At 39.1% G+C, this 19,567-nt stretch overlaps 1 protein-coding gene across 5 annotated transcripts in view; it reads right to left on the bottom strand.

Moving 5' to 3' along the window:
- The window catches only part of tmc6b (transmembrane channel-like 6b), a 50,659-nt gene that overhangs the window by 6,684 nt on the left and 24,408 nt on the right, over window positions 1-19,567 (bottom strand). For all 5 annotated transcript variants that reach the window (XR_009823757.1, XM_062032431.1, XM_062032430.1 and 2 more), the window contains exons 10-18: window positions 17,528-17,672; window positions 17,302-17,457; window positions 11,629-11,807; window positions 11,460-11,550; window positions 11,294-11,391; window positions 9,655-9,750; window positions 9,483-9,558; window positions 3,658-3,791; window positions 3,373-3,549 (exon numbers count right to left, since the gene is read on the bottom strand). Coding sequence is in view for 4 of the 5 variants with exons in the window: in XM_062032431.1 (XP_061888415.1) it covers window positions 3,373-3,549; window positions 3,658-3,791; window positions 9,483-9,558; window positions 9,655-9,750; window positions 11,294-11,391; window positions 11,460-11,550; window positions 11,629-11,807; window positions 17,302-17,457; window positions 17,528-17,672 (1,152 nt within the window). In the remaining variant the exon portion in view is untranslated. The remainder of the gene's footprint in view (window positions 1-3,372; window positions 3,550-3,657; window positions 3,792-9,482; window positions 9,559-9,654; window positions 9,751-11,293; window positions 11,392-11,459; window positions 11,551-11,628; window positions 11,808-17,301; window positions 17,458-17,527; window positions 17,673-19,567) is intronic.

Genomic DNA, 19,567 nt, shown 5'->3' on the forward strand with positions numbered 1-19,567 from the left:
GTCTATCCTCACTCCTCATTTACGCAACTCAAGAAGACAACATCAACTTTAGCAGCTCGTTACACTATATTCTTTAAACACAGCAACATGTGGACCACAAATTAAGCACACGGCTTTACCTTTACTTGGCAGTCCATGTCTTTTTTAAAACACGCCATTCGTCATCAACTTTTCTCTTTTTAGCGTCTCGGGGATAACCGTGCATCACTTGTCGCTGTGCGCCTTCACTCTCAGGACATACGCACATAAATAACACTTTTCAAAATAAAAGCAGCACAGTTGTATTGCACGCACGACATATATGATTTTTTAAATTAATTTTGTAATTTGTGATTGGCGCTGCACGCACAAGCATACGTCCACACGGAAGTAATACAAATAACGCTTTTCAAAACAAAAGCAGCACCGTTGTATTGCACACTCGAGATAGATACTTTTTAAAATGTATTTTGTAATTTATGATTGGCCTCACGCGGGCCGGACAGGGACGTACAAAGGGCCGGATGCGGCCCACAGGCCGCAGAATGCCCAGGTCTGCCTTATAACGTACTAATGTACGGAATAGATCTGGTTGTGCTTACCGACCTTGAAGACATTTTATTTGTTACGTGGTGAAATGATAAGTGTGACCAGTAGATGGCAGTCCCACATATGAGATACGCGTAGACTGCAATATGACGCCAGTAAATAACACCAAAACTTGAAATATTCCATTGAAAATAAAGAACATTACACACGGCACTCAAAATTCTGTCAAAACGTTTTAGTATGACTTTGAAGCCGCACCGGTTGATGGATTGTCGGCCCATTTCGGCTACCGTAGTCAGAGGTACAAGTATTACTATGGTGTGTGTGTAAGGACCGCAAAATGGCACCCATTAGCAGACATATTATCTGGCGTTTTGTTTCACAATATTATGCAAAACCAACTTTTCTTACCTTCTGGTACCTGCTGATGTGTATTTGGGATCTGCATAAGTCCTGAAAATTTGCGCACATCCGCCACTTTAGTCCGTGATGATGCCGTAGTTGATAAGCTTCTACTTTTTCTCTATCTTCTTATTATGGGACATTCACCCGCTGCTGTTGCCATTTCTAATACAAAGTAGTGTAAAGTTCTTACTTATATCTCGCTATGGAAGCGCTAAAAACTACCGGTGTAGTGAGTTTACATTATTCACCTTAGGAACTTTAGTTATTAGAGAGTTCCGAGAGTCGGACGGTTTTTCACGGGACACGTTTCCGGCGTTGTTGTTGCACTAGTGAGCCACGGATGAAGCATACTTGCCAACCTTGAGACCTCCGAATTCGGGAGATGGTGGGGTGGGGGTGGGAGTGGGGGTTTGGTGGTAGCAGGGGGTGTATATTGTAGCGTATTGTAGAGTTAGTACTGCAAGGGATTCTGGGTATTTTTTCTGTTGTGTTTATGTTGTGTTACGGTGCGGATGTTCTCCCTAAATGTGTTTGTCATTCTTGTCTGGTGTGGGTTCACAGTGTGGCGCATATTTGTAACAGTGTTAATGTGACGACCGGGTCGCATCGTGATGCAGGGTTTTCTTCTCTCAGGATGCAACGGACTTCGGACACAGCGTGCAGGTAGGAAACGATTTATTTAAGGAATAAATCAGACAGAACAAAGAAAAACGTGCTCATAGCACTTAAGGCAAAAAACTAAATGGGCTAGCAAGTAGTGGCCTAGTGGTTAGAGTGTCCGCCCTGAGATCGGTAGGTTGTGAGTTCAAACCCCGGCCGAGTCATACCAAAGACTATAAAAATGGGACCCACTACCTCCCTGCTTGGCACTCAGCATCAAGGGTCTGAATTGGGGGTTAAATCACCAAAAATTATTCCCGGGCGCGGCACCGCTGCTGCCCAATGCTCCCCTCACCTCCCAGGGGGTGAACAAGGGGATGGGTCAAATGCAGAGGACACATTTCACCACACCTAGTGTGTGTGTAACAATCATTGGTACTTTAACTTTAAGTAAAAAGAGCCTAGCGTGGAAGCTAGCAGGTACAGAGCAGGAAACAAACGTCGTCAACTGTTGCATAAAACAAACTAGGAAGCCAGACCGAGTGAGGCCAGGGCAAAGACTAAATAGCCCTCTGATTAGTGCCCGGACAATAGGTGAGCGTCTCGAACACTAACCAGAGGCAGCTGAGTGTAATCTGCCGTCATGGCAACTGAACCAAACAAACTCAAGAGGTGCAGAAAACACAAGTGACTAAACAACGTAAACAAACTATGATCCGGGCAGCGGATCATAACAGTTAAAGTTGTTCATACGGCCACCCTCAGTGTGACCTGTATGGCTGTTGATCAAGTATACCTATTTTTTACTATTTTAATTTTTTTATTAATGTTTTTAATGATTATATCAATGAGGTTTTTTTTTAATCACTGCTATTTTGAAATTATTACTAAAATTGATGCTGTTGTCGATAATGTTCATTTTTGTTTCGCTACATTTGGATTGTTCCGTGTCATGTTTGTGTGTCCTCAACTGCTCTGTTTGTTGTTGTTCTTAATGTTGCTGGGATGGGTTTGGTTTTGGAATTGGATTGCATTATTGTGGTATTGTTGTGTATTGTTTTGTTGATTGATTAATAAATTCATTAAAAAAAATAAAATAAAATAAAATAAAAAAAAAGTATGCCTTGCAATCACTTATGTGTGTGTAAAAGCCGCATATATAATGTGACTGGGCCGGCACGCTGTTTGTATGGAGGAAAAGCGGACGCTATAGGCAGTGCCTATACCTGTTGAACGGGTGGAAATCGGGAGAAATTCGGGAGAATGGTTGCCCCGGGAGATTTTCGGGAGGGGGCAATGAAATTCGGGAGTCTCCCGGGAAAATCGCGAAGGTTGGCAAGTATGGGATGAAGACATGCTGCTCCGTTATTGATTGAAGTAAAGTGTGAATGTCATTAAAACAGTTAGCTCCATCTTTTGACACTTCTTCCACTCCCGTCCTTGCACGCTACACCGCTACAACAAAGATGACGGGGAGAAGACGCTCTCGGAAGGTGAGCCACGTAAATAAGACCGCCCACAAAACGGCGCACCCTGAAGCGACTGTCAGAAAGCGACTTGAAGATGATCTGTAAAACATCATCTATGCAACATTTTGACCAAAGAACCACCATCCCATGTTATGTAGACCACAAGGAAGTGTTTTACATTTAGAAAAAAAATCATAATATGACCCCTTTAGTGCGTCTTATATGAAAAAAGACCTGAATCGGCAGTGCGCCTTATAATCCGGTGCGCCCTATGGTCCAGAAAATATGGTACATTCCATTATTATCAGATTATTACTGTGTTATGATGGATCATTTTGAGTGCATTCAGTGTGTTTGTGTCAGCACTAACAGGAAGATGCCTGCTCCCAAAAACAGGAAGACAGGGTTCTCCACCAGGTAGGAGTGAGCCTTAGCCAGCAGGGAGAGATTGGGGTTGTCCTTTTCTAGGTCCTTCACCCAATGTTTCCCGGCCTGAAACATGGTTTTGAGCTCACGAAAGGGTCCACATGATGAGGATGGTGTGATACTGGAGAAAAATGCAGAACTTATGAGTGAGGAGCTTTAAAACACATTCTCTAATACCCCCACAAGTTCAGGTCATGATAACATCATTTCAATGACTTTACATGTTTACCTCCACATGGTGTAAGTGACACACACCGAGGCACCGAGGAAGGAGGGGAAGCAGAGAAGAGTGATGAAGATGGTGGTCATCTGGCTGACTCTGTATGGCCTCCTAGGGGCCTGACAGTTCATCATGACGCTGTTCTGTGGGGACAACGTGCACACGTCTTGATCAGAAGAGGCTTTCCAAATTGAATGATCAGTAGTTGAACCAAACTACAAGCACAATATGAAACACGGACGAGAGACTCCCTCTGGAGAAGGTAACAAATTAATAGACGAAAGAGCTGCATATACAGTCGTGGTCAAAAGTTTACATACACTTGTAAAGAACATAATGTCATGGCTGTCCTGAGTTTCCAATCATTTCTACAACTCTTAGTTTTTTGTGATAGAGTGATTGGAGCACATACTTGTTGGTCACAAAAAACATTCATGAAGTTTGGTTCTTTTATGAATTTATTATGGGTCTACTGAAAATGTGAGCAAATCTGCTGGGTCAAAAGTATACATACAGCAATGTTAATATTTGTTTACAAGTCCCTTGGCAAGTTTCACTGCAATAAGGCGCTTTTGGTAGCCATCCACAAGCTTCAGATTGAGTTTTTGACCACTCCTCTTGACAAAAGTGGTGCAGTTCAGCTAAATGTGTTGGTTTTCTGACATGGACTTGTTTCTTCAGCATTGTCCACACGTTTAAGTCAGGACTTTGGGAAGGCCATTCTAAAACCTTCATTCTAGCCTGATTTAGCCATTCCTTTACCACTTTTGACGTGTGTTTGGGGTCATTGTCCTGTTGGAACACCCAAGACCCAACCTCCGGGATGATGATTTTAGGTTGTCCTGAAGAATTTAGAGGTATTGTCCCATTTACTATCTGTAAAGCACCAGTTCCATTGGCAGCAAAACAGGCCCAGAGCATAATACTACCACCCCCATGCTTGACGATAGGAATGGTGTTACTGGGATTAAAGACCTCACCTTTTCTCCTCTAAACATATTGCTGGGTATTGTGGCCAAACAGCTAAATTTTTGTTTCATCTGACCACAGAACTTTCCTCCAGAAGGTCTTATCTTTGTCCATGCTCCGTTATTGATTTAAGTAAAGTCTGAATGTCATTAAAACCGTCTTTTGACACTTCTTCCACTCCCGTCCTTGCACGCTACACCGCTACAACAAAGATGACGGGGAGAAGACGCTGTCGAAGGTGAGCCACGTAAATAAGACCGCCCACAAAACGCCGCATCCTGAAGCGACTGTCAGAAAGTGGCTTGAAGATGATCTATAAAACATAATCTATGCAACATTTAGACCAAAGAACCACCATCACATGTTATGTAGACCACAAGGAAGTGTTTTACATTTAGAAAAAAATAATAATATGACTCCTTTAATGCGCCCTATAATCCGATGCGTCTAATATATGAAAAAAGATAACAAATAGACCATTAATCGGCAGTGTGCTTTATAATCCGGTGTGCCCTATGGTCCGGAAAATACGGTACTCAGATCGTTCCCGAGCTGCTTGCAGTTCAACAGCCATCTTGGCTTGGTTGACCACCACTGGTTTTCACTTGCCGGAAAAAGTCACGTGTCGGAATACAAGCAACAGAACTGGAGCACATAATTGGTTTTAACGCTTTGAACTGATCTGGGGGACCGGAATGGTGTCATGGTGTCGGGCCGGATTTGACCACCGGACCGCCAGTTGATTGGTCCTGAACTGGAGCGACTAAATAAGCAGTCTATGGGTGTGTCCATTATCTCAGAATGTAAGATCTACAAATGACGCAGATCTACTTTATGTACATTAATCCAGGGGTGTCAAACTCGTTTTCATTGGGGACCACATCACAGTTACGGCTGCCCTCTGAGGGCCACTTGTAACAGTGAATAATATATACATTTTAAATGGCTTCATTACACAATTATTTATTGCAATATATTTTTGAGTACACTGTAAGACAAATATGTAGATTTTAGAGTAAAGTTTAGCTGCCGAAATTTTACCATAATATGTGTTTTTTACAATGTATACTGTAAATGTAAATGAGAAAACAGTACCACTGTTTTTACTGTAAAATCTACGGTCGTTGTTTCTACGGTGTATTACTGTAAATGGAAAAACAATTACACATTTTTTTGTTTTGTGTTTTTACGGTAAAATTCTAGGCAACTGAGCTACAAGTTTTTAAACGAAAAATTATTTTTACATTGTATAATTGGATAGATAAGTTGCTTCAAAATCATGAGTCAAGCAGATCTTTAAGTACTTATTTTGATGTTTGGAATGTGCATGTGGAGGGGTGCGTGGCCTGCGGGCCTGCAGCGAAACGGGGTGTGCCAGGACCGGCTTCGAAGTCAGCGACAGGTGCGTAGATGGCCCATTTGGGCCTTGTTGTCTAATCACCTGCCGCTCTGTATAAACAGCAGCCGGGAGGAGAGAGGTTGTTGGAGCTGGAGCGAGAGCACGAGCCAGCGAGAGAGCGACAGAGGACAATTGCCGGAAAGCAAAAAATAAAGAATCTATTGTAACCCTGATCCGGGCTCGCATGGCAATGCTTGGTGGTCTGAAGGACTCACGGGAGGGCAACCTCCACAGTGCAATATTAGATTAAATTTAAAATATACAAAATTGCATACAGTACATGTATTTTTTTCTGTCAAAATAGAAAGTTGACTACCCTGCAAAAACTGAAATCTAAGTAAGATTAAATATCTAAAATACGGGTGATATTTGCTTATTTTCTGTCTGATAAGATAATTCTTCTCACTAAGCAGATTTTATGCTAGAGTGTTTTACTTGTTTTAAGGGTTTTGGTCCTAAATGATCTCAGTAAGATATTACAGCTTGTTGCTGAGATTTTATGAGCTATATTGAGTAAAACATGCTTGAAACTAGAATATCAACTGTTGCAAAGCTGTGTCATCAACACTCACAAGTATAAAACTACTTTTTTTTAAAGTAATCATTTCTTATTTCAAGCATGTAAAAAAAAAAAAATCATGACTTTGACACAATTGTGTCTCATAATTAAAACAGATGACAGCCAAATGGACTTTGCTGTTTTATTTTCAGTGAAACAATAGAAAATACGTACTCATATAGTAGTACAGTTGTTATTAGTGAGAAAATACTCATTTTAAGGTATTTTAGGGTTCGTTGAGGTTAGCTAATTTTACTTGTTTTGTTATAGACATAATATAATATATCTGTATATAAATGATTCTGTACACATATTATGTATGTATTCGTATATATGTTAGATTTTTTTATAGCTATATTAGTCTATTCATACCTAGGGATGATACTCGAAACCGGTTTTCCCGGTTGTTCGATAAGAAAAGAACCGAATCCTCGGACTCGAATCCCTTTTTGAGAACCGGTACCCGTTATCGAGACCACTATAGTAAAGAAAATAGTTGGTTCTTTATTCGAATCCCTCGGAACGAATCCCGTCCCGACCAGAAATGCTCCGCGTGACATCACAAGAAATGGCGTCACGTAGCTCAGTCATTAGGCGCAGATAGCGAAAGCAGGAGTAAAATGGACGGGAAAAAGCGCGCCAAGGTGTAATAAAGTTCAAAACAAAAAGGTATAATCCAATGAATAACTTTACTGAGAGATTTGAGCAGGGTACAAACACATGAACACTTTTACGACCAACCTGAAACATAGCAACCAGGCTAGAAACGCACCTTGTTTACGGCAGCTGTCGCAACGTTCTTATAGCAACCGCAGCACATACATATATATACAACATACATCTCCCTTTTTTAACTTTTGTTTTTCTTTCCTTGTAAACAAAACAAAATCACACTGTATATGTGTTGTCTGTCTAATTATAAATAATGCAGACGAGGCGTGTTGGCTGAGTTCTTGACGTTTACTTTCACGGGTGACGACGACATGCAACACTTTTCGGGGCTACCGCGCATGCTCGTCACTCCCGTTGCATGTTGGGTAGTGTAGTTGTTATATTCCCTAGCTCAGGGGTCGGCAACCCGCGGCTCTAGAGCTGCATGCGGCTCTTTAGCGCCGCCCTAGTGGCTCTCAGGAGCTTTTTTAAAAATGTATGAAAAATGGAAAAAGATGAGGAAAAAAAAAAAAGTTTTTGTTTTAATATGGTTTCTGTAGGAGGACAAACATGACGCAAACCTCCCTAATTGTTATAAATCACACTGTTTATATTAAACATGCTTCACTGATTTGAGTATTTGGCGAGCGCCGTTTTGTTCTACTAATTTTGGCGGTCCTTGAACTCACCGTAGTTTGTTTACAAGTATAACTTTCTCCGACTTTCTAGGACGTGTTTTATGCCACTTTTTCTGTCTCATTCTGTCCACCAAACTTTTAACGTTGTGCATGAATGCACAAAGGTGAGCTTTGTTGATGTTATTGACTTGTGTGGAGTGCTAATCAGACATATTTGGTCACTGCATGACTGCAAGCTAATCGATGCTAACATGCTATTTAGGCTAGCTATATGTACATATTGCAGCATTATGCCTCATTTGTAGCTATATTTGAGCTCATTTAGTTTCCTTTAAGTCATCTTAATTAAATTTATATCTCATGACACACTATCTGTATGTAATATGGCTTTTAATTTTTTGCGGCTCCACACAGATTTGTTTTTGTATTTTTGGTCCAATATGGCTCTTTCAACATTTTGGGTTGCCGACCCCTGCCCTAGCTCATCACATCTTCCCCCCTATAAAGAAATAATGTTAACTCAATAAAGTGTATTTCTTTTTTTAGCTTTAACTTTTCATTTTTTAGCACTGTAACCACATTTGCAAACAACTTTTCTCTTCATAGAATTTTCTTTCAATAAAGAAATAAAGTGCAAAAATGTCAAAGCATCATAACAAACAGTTATGTCAAATAGCAGCAGAAGTGCACTTTTTGGAGAGCTGTATTATTTTCAGTTTTGTGCCCAAGGGACTGATTTTTTTTAACACTATATTATTATTTATACACCTATAGTGATCACAGAGACAGGTTGTTTTCGTTTTACTGTATATATTTGTTTTTCTGAAAAATCCCACTTAATATACTTTGGGTAACAACAGTCAATATTTATTTATTTTATTTTATTTTTTTAGGGGGGGTAACAGTCAATATTTATTTATTTTTTAGATTAAATTGTTTTCTAATATAATAAAAGTGAGCTTTTGTTAAACCAAATATTGTGTGTTTTTTTCCCATATACAACAACCTATCTGGACTCGATAAGAGAATCGATAAGGAATCGGTTCGATAAGAGGATTCGATAATAGACTCGAACTCGATAATTTCTTATCAAACATCATCCCTATTCATACCTGCATTGTCCTTTCCATCCTTACACTTTCCATCATTGTAACTGAGCTACTGTGTTGAACAATTTCCCTTGTGGATCATTAAAGTTTGTCTAAGTCTAAGTCTAAAGTCTTGACAATCCAAATTTTCTTGTTCTATTGGCAGATAATTTTTCTTACTTCAAATAAAATACCCCTAATTTTTGTATTTTTGTTTCTTGTTTTTGAACACTGACTTTTTGCAGTGTACATTTAGAAACAAATAGATGAGAGGTAATTCCAGGCCACAAAAAATAAGGTGGCGGGCCAGTTATGGCCCCCGGCCCTCGAGTTTGACAAAGGTGCATTAATCCAAGGTTAAGAGTGAGGAATCACAATTGATATGTTGTACGTTTGTTGGCATTACAGTATCACCTGAATGTTAACCTTTTGCACATAAAACATGATCACGTCATCATGGTCATCCCATACCCATATTCTACATTTGTATTGACTGGATGCATGAAGTGAAGTATTCAAAGACAATGTACCTTCTTGACGTAAAAGAGCAGCAGAAGCTTTAGGATTTGCACTGCAGGCAGCAGAGGAGTAAAGAGAACGCCCAGCCTGAACAACACAAGATTGTAAAAGAGTAAGAATGAAGGCAACAACAGATAGATATTTCATTAACAGTAGGAGTGTGTATGGAGACACAGGCGGTACCAGGCTAAGGTTTGCCCGTAGATAAGATCAAGGACATTTCTGGCAATATCAAAAACTGGTTTCCTTCTCCTCTTCAGCACCTTCTCAGAAAACAACCTAGGGACAGCAGAACGTATGAAAAGATAAATACAATCAGAACTTACATCAAGCGTCATCAGCTACATGACAGTCGGGTGAGATTGCAGGATACTAGTGTAATTCTGCTTTAACTCTGTCAGAAAACAGTAAAAAAAATATCAAATAAATGTGTGTACTGTGTTGTCAGCTTTATAGATCATTTGTTAGTCACCCTTGATTATTATTGTAGCTGTGCAAGAGTGTTGGCAAACCTTCCTGACATCTTAATAATAATCATAACATATGTGTTGTGTTTAATATATAGCGTAATAAAATGTATAACACAAAACCAGTGAAGTTGGCACATTGTGTATTTTGTAAATACAAACAGAATACATTTATTTGCAAAATCCTTTTCCAATTTCAATTCTTATATTCAATTGAATAGACGGCAAAGACAAGATATTTTAATGTTTGAACTGAGAAACTTAATTTTTTTTTGCAAATAATCATTAACTTAGAATTTAATGGCAGCAACATATTACAAAAGAGTTGGCACAGGGGCATTTTTACCACTGTGTTACATGGCCTTTCCTTTTAACAACACTCAGTAAACGTTTGGGAACTGAGGAGACACATTTTTTAAAGCTTTTTAGGTGGAATTCTTTCCCATTCTTGCTTGATGTACAGCTTAAGTTGTTCAACAGTCCGGGGGTCTCCGTTGTGCTATTTTAGGCTTCATAATGCACCACACATTTTCAATGGGAGACAGGTCTGGACTACAGGCAGGCCAGTCTAGTACCCGCACTCTTTTACTACAAAGCCACGCTGCTTTAACACGTGACTTGGCATTGTCTTGCTGAAATAAGCAGGGGCGTCTATGATAACGTTGCTTGGATGGCAACATATGTTGCTCCAAAACCTGTATGTACCTTTCAGCATTAATGGTGCCTTCACAGATGTGTAAGTTACCCATGCTGGCTTACAGATGCTGGCTTTTGAATTTTGCGCCTATAAGACTCCGAATGGTTCTTTTCCTCTTTGTTTCGGAGGACACGACATCCACAGTTTCCAAGAACAGTTTGAAATGTGGACTCGTCAGACCACAGAACACTTTTCCACTTTGCATCCGTCCATCTGAGATGAGCTTGGGCCCAGCGAAGTCGGCGGCGTTTCTGGGTGTTGTTGATAAATGGCTTTCGCTTTGCATAGTAGAGTTTTAACTTGCACTTACAGATGTAGCGACCAACTGACAGTGGTTTTCTGAAGTGTTCCTGAGCCTATGTGGTGATATCTTTTACACACTGATGTCGCTTTTTGATGCAGTACCGCCTGAGGGATCCAAGGTCCGTAATATCATCGCTTACGTGCAGTGATTTCTCCAGATTCTCTGAACCTTTTGATGATATTACGGACCGTAGATGGTGAAATCAGATCGAACGTTAAGTATCTTGTCTTTGCAGTCTATTCAATTGAATATAGGTTGAAAAGGATTTGCAAATCATTGTATTTTGTTTTTATTTACGATTTACACAACGTGCCAACTTCACCGGTTTTGTAAAATAAAATAAATATAAAGCACCTCCAAAGAAGCTCTCCAAACAAGGTGTCCAGGAGAGTAAAGATGAAATCCATCAAAAGGAAGCGATACAGTTCCTGGCCAACAAAACTCTCCCAGCACTGAGGATGACATTTTCAAAATAGACGAGCAAAACAATTTTTTTATTGTCACTTTTGATTTGCATTACCTTGAGGCCAATGCTGTTTGGGTCAGCAGACACCCGACCCAGCCAGTGGTAGCAGAGTACTCCGAGCACGCTGACTTTCAACATCAAGTTTCTAAAAGGAAATCACGAGTGGTCATTCCATCTATCGCTGTGAGCCTTTGCACAGTCACAATGTCTGCCCTGCTCCTACCTGCCAATGGCAACATATGTGCGCACTGAAGGTGACTCGTAGTCTTCCATCCAGGCGGCGAGATTGAACATACCAGGCAGCAGTTGGTTAATAAGCGACACCATCACAGGAAGAGCTAGCAGGCTTGCCTCGTTCAACAAAGGCTTCTTGGTCACGCTGCGAGAGGTTTGCTGGAGGTTCTGTAGACACATTTATATTGACATTTACTTGAATGTGAGTGTGAATGTTGTCTTGTCTATCTGTGTTGGCCCTGTGATGAGGTGGCGACTTGTCCAGGGCAGTGTTGTTTTCGTCAACGATGACGATGACACAATCATTTCGTTGACGCCACTTTTTTTCATGACGATAACGTGACGGTGACGAGATGAACATGTCTCTCTGATGACGAAAACATGACGAGACGTGCGTGAGTTTTCGTTGACGAGACGAGAACGGACGAAAATGTTAGTGGGTAATCTGTCAGACGTTTAAAATGCATGACATTTCTGGTCACGCCCACCAACTGGCGTGCAGCTCAACGCGTCAGTCAGACTGTTGTTACTCATCAGGCAATGGAGCGTGATGGCGGCGGCAGTTTCAACACAGGGGCTCGGTGGTCGCAAACGTAGAGACGACATGTGGGTGTATTTTAAATATAACCCAGCAGATAATAAAACAGAGTTTATTCTGAAGGAAGACGGTGACAAATGTGGACACAAAACATGCGGAAAAAATATGACCAACCTTAAGCGGCACCTTAAGGCTCGCCGCAAGGATATTTTTTCGAAGGGAAGTTACAAATGCTGTTAACATAATCGATAAATGTCATAGTAAGCTAATACATTAGTACGTTTTCCACATACTCCTGGCGCAAATGGGCTGCTAACTTCAGGCTAAAGTTAGCTTTTGTTACGCTAACGTCAATTCATTATGTGTGTGTTACTTTAGCAGCATGTTTAGCCATGTTTACATTCAGTGACGGTGTGGTTATCTCTTTGTGAGTACGTTCTGTCAGCACGTAACTTGATATGTTAAACAGGTCGAGTTACTGTTATACGTAGAGTCTGCTAGCTTTAGCCAAAAAGCCACAAGTGACGTTGTGCAACCCCATTAAGGAATCAGGAATGGATTATTTTATTACCGTAATTTCCGGACTATAAGCCGCACCTGACTATAAGCAGCACCAGCTAAATTTAAGGGAAAATACAGACTGCTCCATATATAAGCCGCACCCGACTATAAGCCGCAGGGTTTTGATGTGTAATTAGCGTAGTATATAGGGGTTCCTGCTACCACGGAGGGGATTGTCGGGACAGAGATGACTGTTTGGGAACGCAAAGCGTCCCATTTATTAACAATAAATCTTTCAATCATTCAATCAAACTTTCACATCTTTGACATGGCGAACAGCATTCGTGCAGAGTACAAATAATACAACGGTGCAAAGTAATACAAAGTGCTCGCCTGTACGTTATCAAAATAACCAGCCTACCGGTATATGAAAAGTCAGTCTTTAATCATTGTGTCATCGTCTTCCTCCTGCGTACTAAAACCACCGAAATCCTCTTCGTCGGTGTCGGAGAAGAACAGGCCGTAAATAAGCCGCACCCTTGTATAAGCCGCAGGGACCAGAACAAGGGGAAAAAGTAGCGGCTTATAGTCCGGAAATTACGGTACACGGTTTGCACAAATGAAAGAGAGTGGGGTTGCATGATATCTGTTGTAATTGCACTGGCAGACAGGGCCAAGTTGAGTGTATGTGTTCCTCATCCATCACTCATATTTTGGGCATGTTTATGTTCATTGTACTTTAACAAATTCTGAGAAATAAAGCCACAATTGCTGAAGTAGAACGTTTTTGTTTTTTGGCTTTTTTGGAGTAATGAACTTTGATTCCACTGTTACCACTTTATCTGTGTGTAATACACAATCCTTGGATCAGAAATTTGCTGTTGGGTGGAAACCTTATAAGTCTAAAACCATTCCTTTATTGTTATTATTTGTGTTAATAGCAGATCTGCAAGCTTACAATGGGTTGAACTTATAGATCTGCTGCTATTTTCACAACTTATGTGTGACACTGCCCAACAGCAATCTCCAATACTTATTGACCTAAATTAATTTGTTAAAAGACTATACTTATTATACTTTTTATTCTTTTTTTTTGGACTAAAACTAGACTAAAACCTTTTTGACTTTTCATCGACTAAAACTAGACTAAAACCCTTTTGAGTTTTCGTCGACTAAAACTGGACTAAAACTATCACATATAAAAGTGACTTAAATGTGACTAAAACTAATAAGCATTTTAGTCCAAAAGACTAAGACTAAGACTAAATGTAAGATGGTAGTCAAAAACAACACTGGTCCAGGGTGTACCCCGCCTTCCGCCCAAATGCAGCTGAGATAGGCTCCAGCACCCCCCGCGACCCCGAAAGGGACAAGCGGTAGAAAATGGATGGATGGATTTACTTGGTTTTTTAACTAGGCAATACTGATGGTTTTAGTAAATGCACATTTGAAGAACTACTACTTTTTTATTATGTTAATGCAGGGGTCCCCAAACTTTTTGACTGAAGGGCCACATTGGGTTAAAACAGGGGTGTCCAAACTTTTTCCACTGAGGGCCGCACACGGAAAAATTAAAGCCTGCGGGGGCCATTTTGATATTTTTCATTTTCAAACCATAACAAAATATATGGATTTTGTTTGTTTTTTACCTTTAGGGCTCCCGGGGACCATAAAGGGTCTAAGTCATTAAAATGTTAAAAACAAGTCAAATTATTATTTAATTATTTATTTAACGCTTACAGTAAATCTGTACAGTATATCAACTTCAGGTTGATATAAAGTTTAAAAAAACAAAAAGATTTTATGCCTTTTCTGTCAAAGACAACTTAGTTTTTATAATAAAACTGAAATATGCAGTATTTCCCCCACTACCCAAAACATTCAGAAAGCAATGTTTGATGTGAAGTAATTAGAGCCTTAAAAAGATCAATAATGCAGGACACCATTCATTATTATTTTTGAGTAAACACAGTGAAAAGATAAATAAAATCCCATTAAATATATTTGGAATCCAAAAGGTGCCCCACTCAGAAAGTGATACATTTTTATTAGTTTTTTTAAAAAACTTTCAACACTTAAGTTACGAGCTCAACTTCAGATATATCTGTCAATTTTACGTTTGAACTAATATTTTGTTTGTTTTATGCTATTTTGTCAGATAAAATGTTGAAGTTCTTGTATGGCAACCACACAATATATGCAATATTTCCCACATAAAACATTTTAAAGTGAAATATTTGAAATAATTGGAGCCTTGAATAGGTCAATCATTCATTATAACATTGATTTTTTTTTTTTTTGGAGCAATGGCAAAAAAAGAAAGATAGACAAAAGGGAAAAAAAGCCTGCATGGCAGCTTTGTGTCAACATTGCAACTTTTTCTAGTTAGATTTCACCTCATTCCACTTTTTTTTAAATGTTTTTTTAAATTTTTGCAATAGCATTTGCAGAATGTGTGGCGGGCCGGTAAACAATTAGTTGCGGGCCGCAAATGGCCCCCGGGCCGCACTTTGGACACCCCTGGGTTAAAAGAATCTGGCCAGGGACCAAAATAACTTAAAAAAATATATATCCCGTATTTTCCAGACTATAAGGCGCACTTAAAATCCTTGTTTTTCCTCAAAACCCGGTGCGCCTAAAGCAGGGGTCACCAACCTTTTTGAAACCAAGAGCTACTTCTTGGGTACTGATTAATGCGAAGGGCTACCAGTTTGATACACACTTAAATAAATTGCCAGAAATAGTCAATTTGCCCAATTTACCTTTAACTCTATGTTATTATTAATAATTAATGATATTTACACTTAATTGAACGGTTTAAAAGAGGAGAAAACACGAAAAAAATGACAATTAAATTTTGAAACATAGTTTATCTTCAATTTCGACTCTTTAAAATTCAAAATTTAACCGAAAAAAAGAAGAGAAAAACTTAAAAAAAGAATTTATGAAACATCATTAGTAATTTTTCCTGATTAAGATTAATTTTAGAATTTTGATGACATGTTTTAAATAGGTTAAAATCCAATCTACACTTTGTTAGAATATATAACAAATTGGACCAAGCTATATTTCTAACAAAGACAAATCATTATTTCTTCTAAATTTTCCAGAACAAAATTTTTAAAAGAAATCCAAAAGACCTTGAAATAAGATTTACATTTGATTCTACAGATTTTCTAGATTTGCCAGAATAATTTTTTTGAATTTTAATCATAATAAGTTTGAAGAAATATTTCACAAATATTCTTTGTCGAAAAAACAGAAGCTAAAATGAATAATTAAATTAAAATTTATTTATTATTCTTTACAATAAAAAAAATAAATTTACTTGAACATTGATTTAAATTGTCAGGAAAGAAGAGGAAGGAATTCAAAAGGTAAAAAGGTATATGTGTTTAAAAATCCTAAAATAATTTTTATGGTTGTATTTTTTCTCTAAAATTGTCTTTCTGAAAGTTATAAGAAGCAAAGTAAAAAAAAAAATGAATTTATTTAAACAAGTGAAGACCAAGTCTTTAAAATATTTTCTTGGATTTTCAAATTCTATTTGAGTTTTGTCTCTCTTAGAATTAAAAATGTCAGGCAAAGCGAGACCAGCTTGCTAGTAAATAAATACAATTTAAAAAATAGAGGCAGCTCACTGGTAAGTGCTGCTATTTGAGCTATTTTTAGAACAGGCCGGCGGGCTACTCATCTGGTCCTTACGGGCTACCTGGTGCCCGCGGGCACCGCGTTGGTGACCCCTGGCCTAATGTAAGGAATAAGTTTGGTTGAGCTGACCCACCTCAAAACTATTTTATTTGGCACATGGTGTAATGACAAGTGTGACCAGTAGATGGCAGTCAAACATAAGAAATAAGTGTAGGCTGCACTGTGATGGCAATATGACTCAAGTAAACAACACCAACATGTTATATATTCCATTGAAAATATAAAACATTACACACGGCGCTCAAAAATATATCAAAATGTTTTAGTACGACTTTGGTAAGCTATGAAGGCGCACCGCTTGAAGGATAGTCGGCGCATTAAATATACGAGTATTATTATGGTGTGTGTATAAGGTAAGACCTGTTATCTGCCGTTTTGTTTCGCAATATTATGCAAAACCAATAATAATACTCCTATGTTGAAGCACAGTACAATCCATCAAGCGGTGCGGCTTCATAGCTTACCAAAGTCGTACTAAAACATTTTGATAGACTTTTGAGCGCCGTGTGTTATGTTCTATACTTTCAATGGAACATATAAAATGTTGGTGTTGTTTACTTGAGTCATATTGCCATCATAGTGCAGTCTACACTTATCTCTTATGTTTGACTGCCATCTACTGGTCACACTTATCATTACACCATGTACCAAATAAAATAGCTTCGAGTTGGGTAATTTCAACCAAACTTATTCCTTACATCAGGCGCACCGGGTTATAAGGCGCACTGTCGAGTTTTGAGGGGGGAAAAAAGGATTTCAAGTGCGCCTTATAGTCCGGAAAATATGGTAATCAATTACTATTATTATTATTATGTCTTTGAATATGATCCTGTACCAGCATTATTATATTCTCTATATGTATTTCACTGTGAGCAGTGTGACTCATGGAGCTATAAATGCAGAGTACGTCACCTGGTGCATGTAGTCGGAGAAGTAGTAGATGCTCAGCACACAGGCAATAGTGCTTGCCATACAGATAGTCCATGCCAGACTGTGGACCGCCAGCCTCCACAGCTTCTGGCACGAAGTGTTTTTGGAACGCTTGTGATTGACTTCTGCTAGCAACTCCTAGGAGAGACAGATGGTGTTAGGACAGGGGAAACCTGTTGGACAGGAGCGAGACTTTATTTTCTCGTACCTTCAGCTGGGTGCAGATATTCTCAGACATGAGTTTGACTGAAGTCTTTTTGATAACCTTGAAGTCCCAGCAGCAGAAGACTTTCACAGCAAGGATGCTGTGAGACTTGTCAACTCGAAAGCTTCGACCAAATGACTTTGACATACTGGTGGGAGATAATAAACAGTGCACATCATTCTCTTAATGAACAGTGTATGTCAGGAATATTCAACCACATTTCCAGGAAGCTAACGACCTTAGCCTTCTATAGTAGACATTTGTCAGAATTACAGGAGTGCTCTGCTGTTTTTAAGGACCATCTGCAAAAAAGGTAGTTAAATATAATTTCTATGGCAGCACTGTAGTGTTTTTAATAATCTGCTGCAAAAATGTTATTTTAACTGAACTAGATGAATAGCCTAAATGATGGAAAAAGAGGACCTTAATTGGAACAGAATACAATGATTTGCAAATCCTTTTCAACTTATATTCAATTGAATAGACTGCAAAGACAAGATACTTAACGTTCGAACTGGAATATTAATATTAGCTCAATTGGAATGTGATGCCTGCAACATGTTTCAAAAAAGCTGGCACAAGTGGCAAAAAGACTGGGAAAGTAGAGGAATGCTCATCAAACACTTATTTGGAACAACCGACAGGTGAAAAGGCTACTTGGGAACAGGTGGGTGCCATGATTGGGTATAAAAGCAGCTTCCATGAGAAATGCTCAGTCATTCACAAACAAGGATGGGGCGAGGGTCACCACTTTGTCAACAAATGCGTGAGCAAATTGTCGAACAGTATAAGAACGTTTCTCAATGAGCTATTGCAATGAATTCTACGGTCTATATCATCAAAAAGTTCAGAGAATCTGGAGAAATCACTACACGTAAGCGATGATATTACGGACCGTCGATCCCTCAGGCGGTACTGCATTAAAAAAATCGACATCAGGGTGTAAAGGATATCACCACATAGGCTCAGGAACACTTCAGAAAACCACTGTCAATAACTACAGTTGGTCGCTACATCTGTAAGTGCAAGTTAAAACTCTACTATGCAAAGCCAAAGCCATTTATCAACAACACCCAGAAACGCCGCCGGCTTTGCTGGGCCCGAGCTCATCTAAGATGGACTGATGCAAAGTGGAAAAGTGTTCTGTGGTCTGACAAGTCCACATTTAAAATTGTTTTTAGAAACTGTGGACGTCGTGTCCTCCGGACCAAAGAGGAAAAGAACCATCCGGACCGTTATAGGCGCAAAGTTCAAAAGCCAGCATCTGTGATGGTATGGGGGTGTATTAGTGCCCAAAGCATGGGTAACTTACACATCTGTGAAGGCACCATTAATGCTGAAAGGTACATACAGGTTTTGGAGCAACTTATGTTGCCATCCAAGCAACGTTATCATGGACGCCCCTGCTTATTTCAGCAAGACAATTGGAATTTTATAATGAATGGCTTCGTTATAAAAGAGTGCGGGTACTAGACTGGCCAGCCTGTAGTCCAGACCTGTCTCCCATTGAAAATGTGTGGCGCATTATGAAGCCTAAAATACCACAACGGAGACCTCGGAATGTTGAACAAATTTAAGCTGTACATCAAGCAAGAATGGGAAATAATTCCACCTGAAAAGCTTCAAAAATGTGTCTCCTCAGTTCCGAAACGTTTACTGAGGCTTGTTAAAAGGAAAGGCCATGTAACACAGTGGTAAAAATGCCCCCTGTGCCAATTTTTTTGCAATATGTTGCTGCCGTTAAATTCTAAGTTAATGATTATTTGCAAAAAAAAAAAAGTAGTTTGTCAGTTCGAACATTAAGTATCTTCTTTGCAGTCTATTCAATTGAATATAAGTTGAAAAGGATTTGCAAATTATTGTATTCTGTTTTTATTTACGATTTACACAACGTGCCAACTTCACTGGTTTTGGGTTGAAGTTGAAAAAATTACGAATGAATGCATTTGAAATAAACAATCTACAGCAACACTTTAGTTATATAAATCACTTTACGAAAAAAAAAACTAACTGCTAAAAAGGAGAAGACTTAAAGGATTGCCT

The sequence above is a fragment of the Entelurus aequoreus genome, linkage group LG22 (assembly GCF_033978785.1).
Source record: "Entelurus aequoreus isolate RoL-2023_Sb linkage group LG22, RoL_Eaeq_v1.1, whole genome shotgun sequence".
In the NCBI taxonomy this organism is placed as follows: Eukaryota; Metazoa; Chordata; class Actinopteri; order Syngnathiformes; family Syngnathidae; genus Entelurus; species Entelurus aequoreus.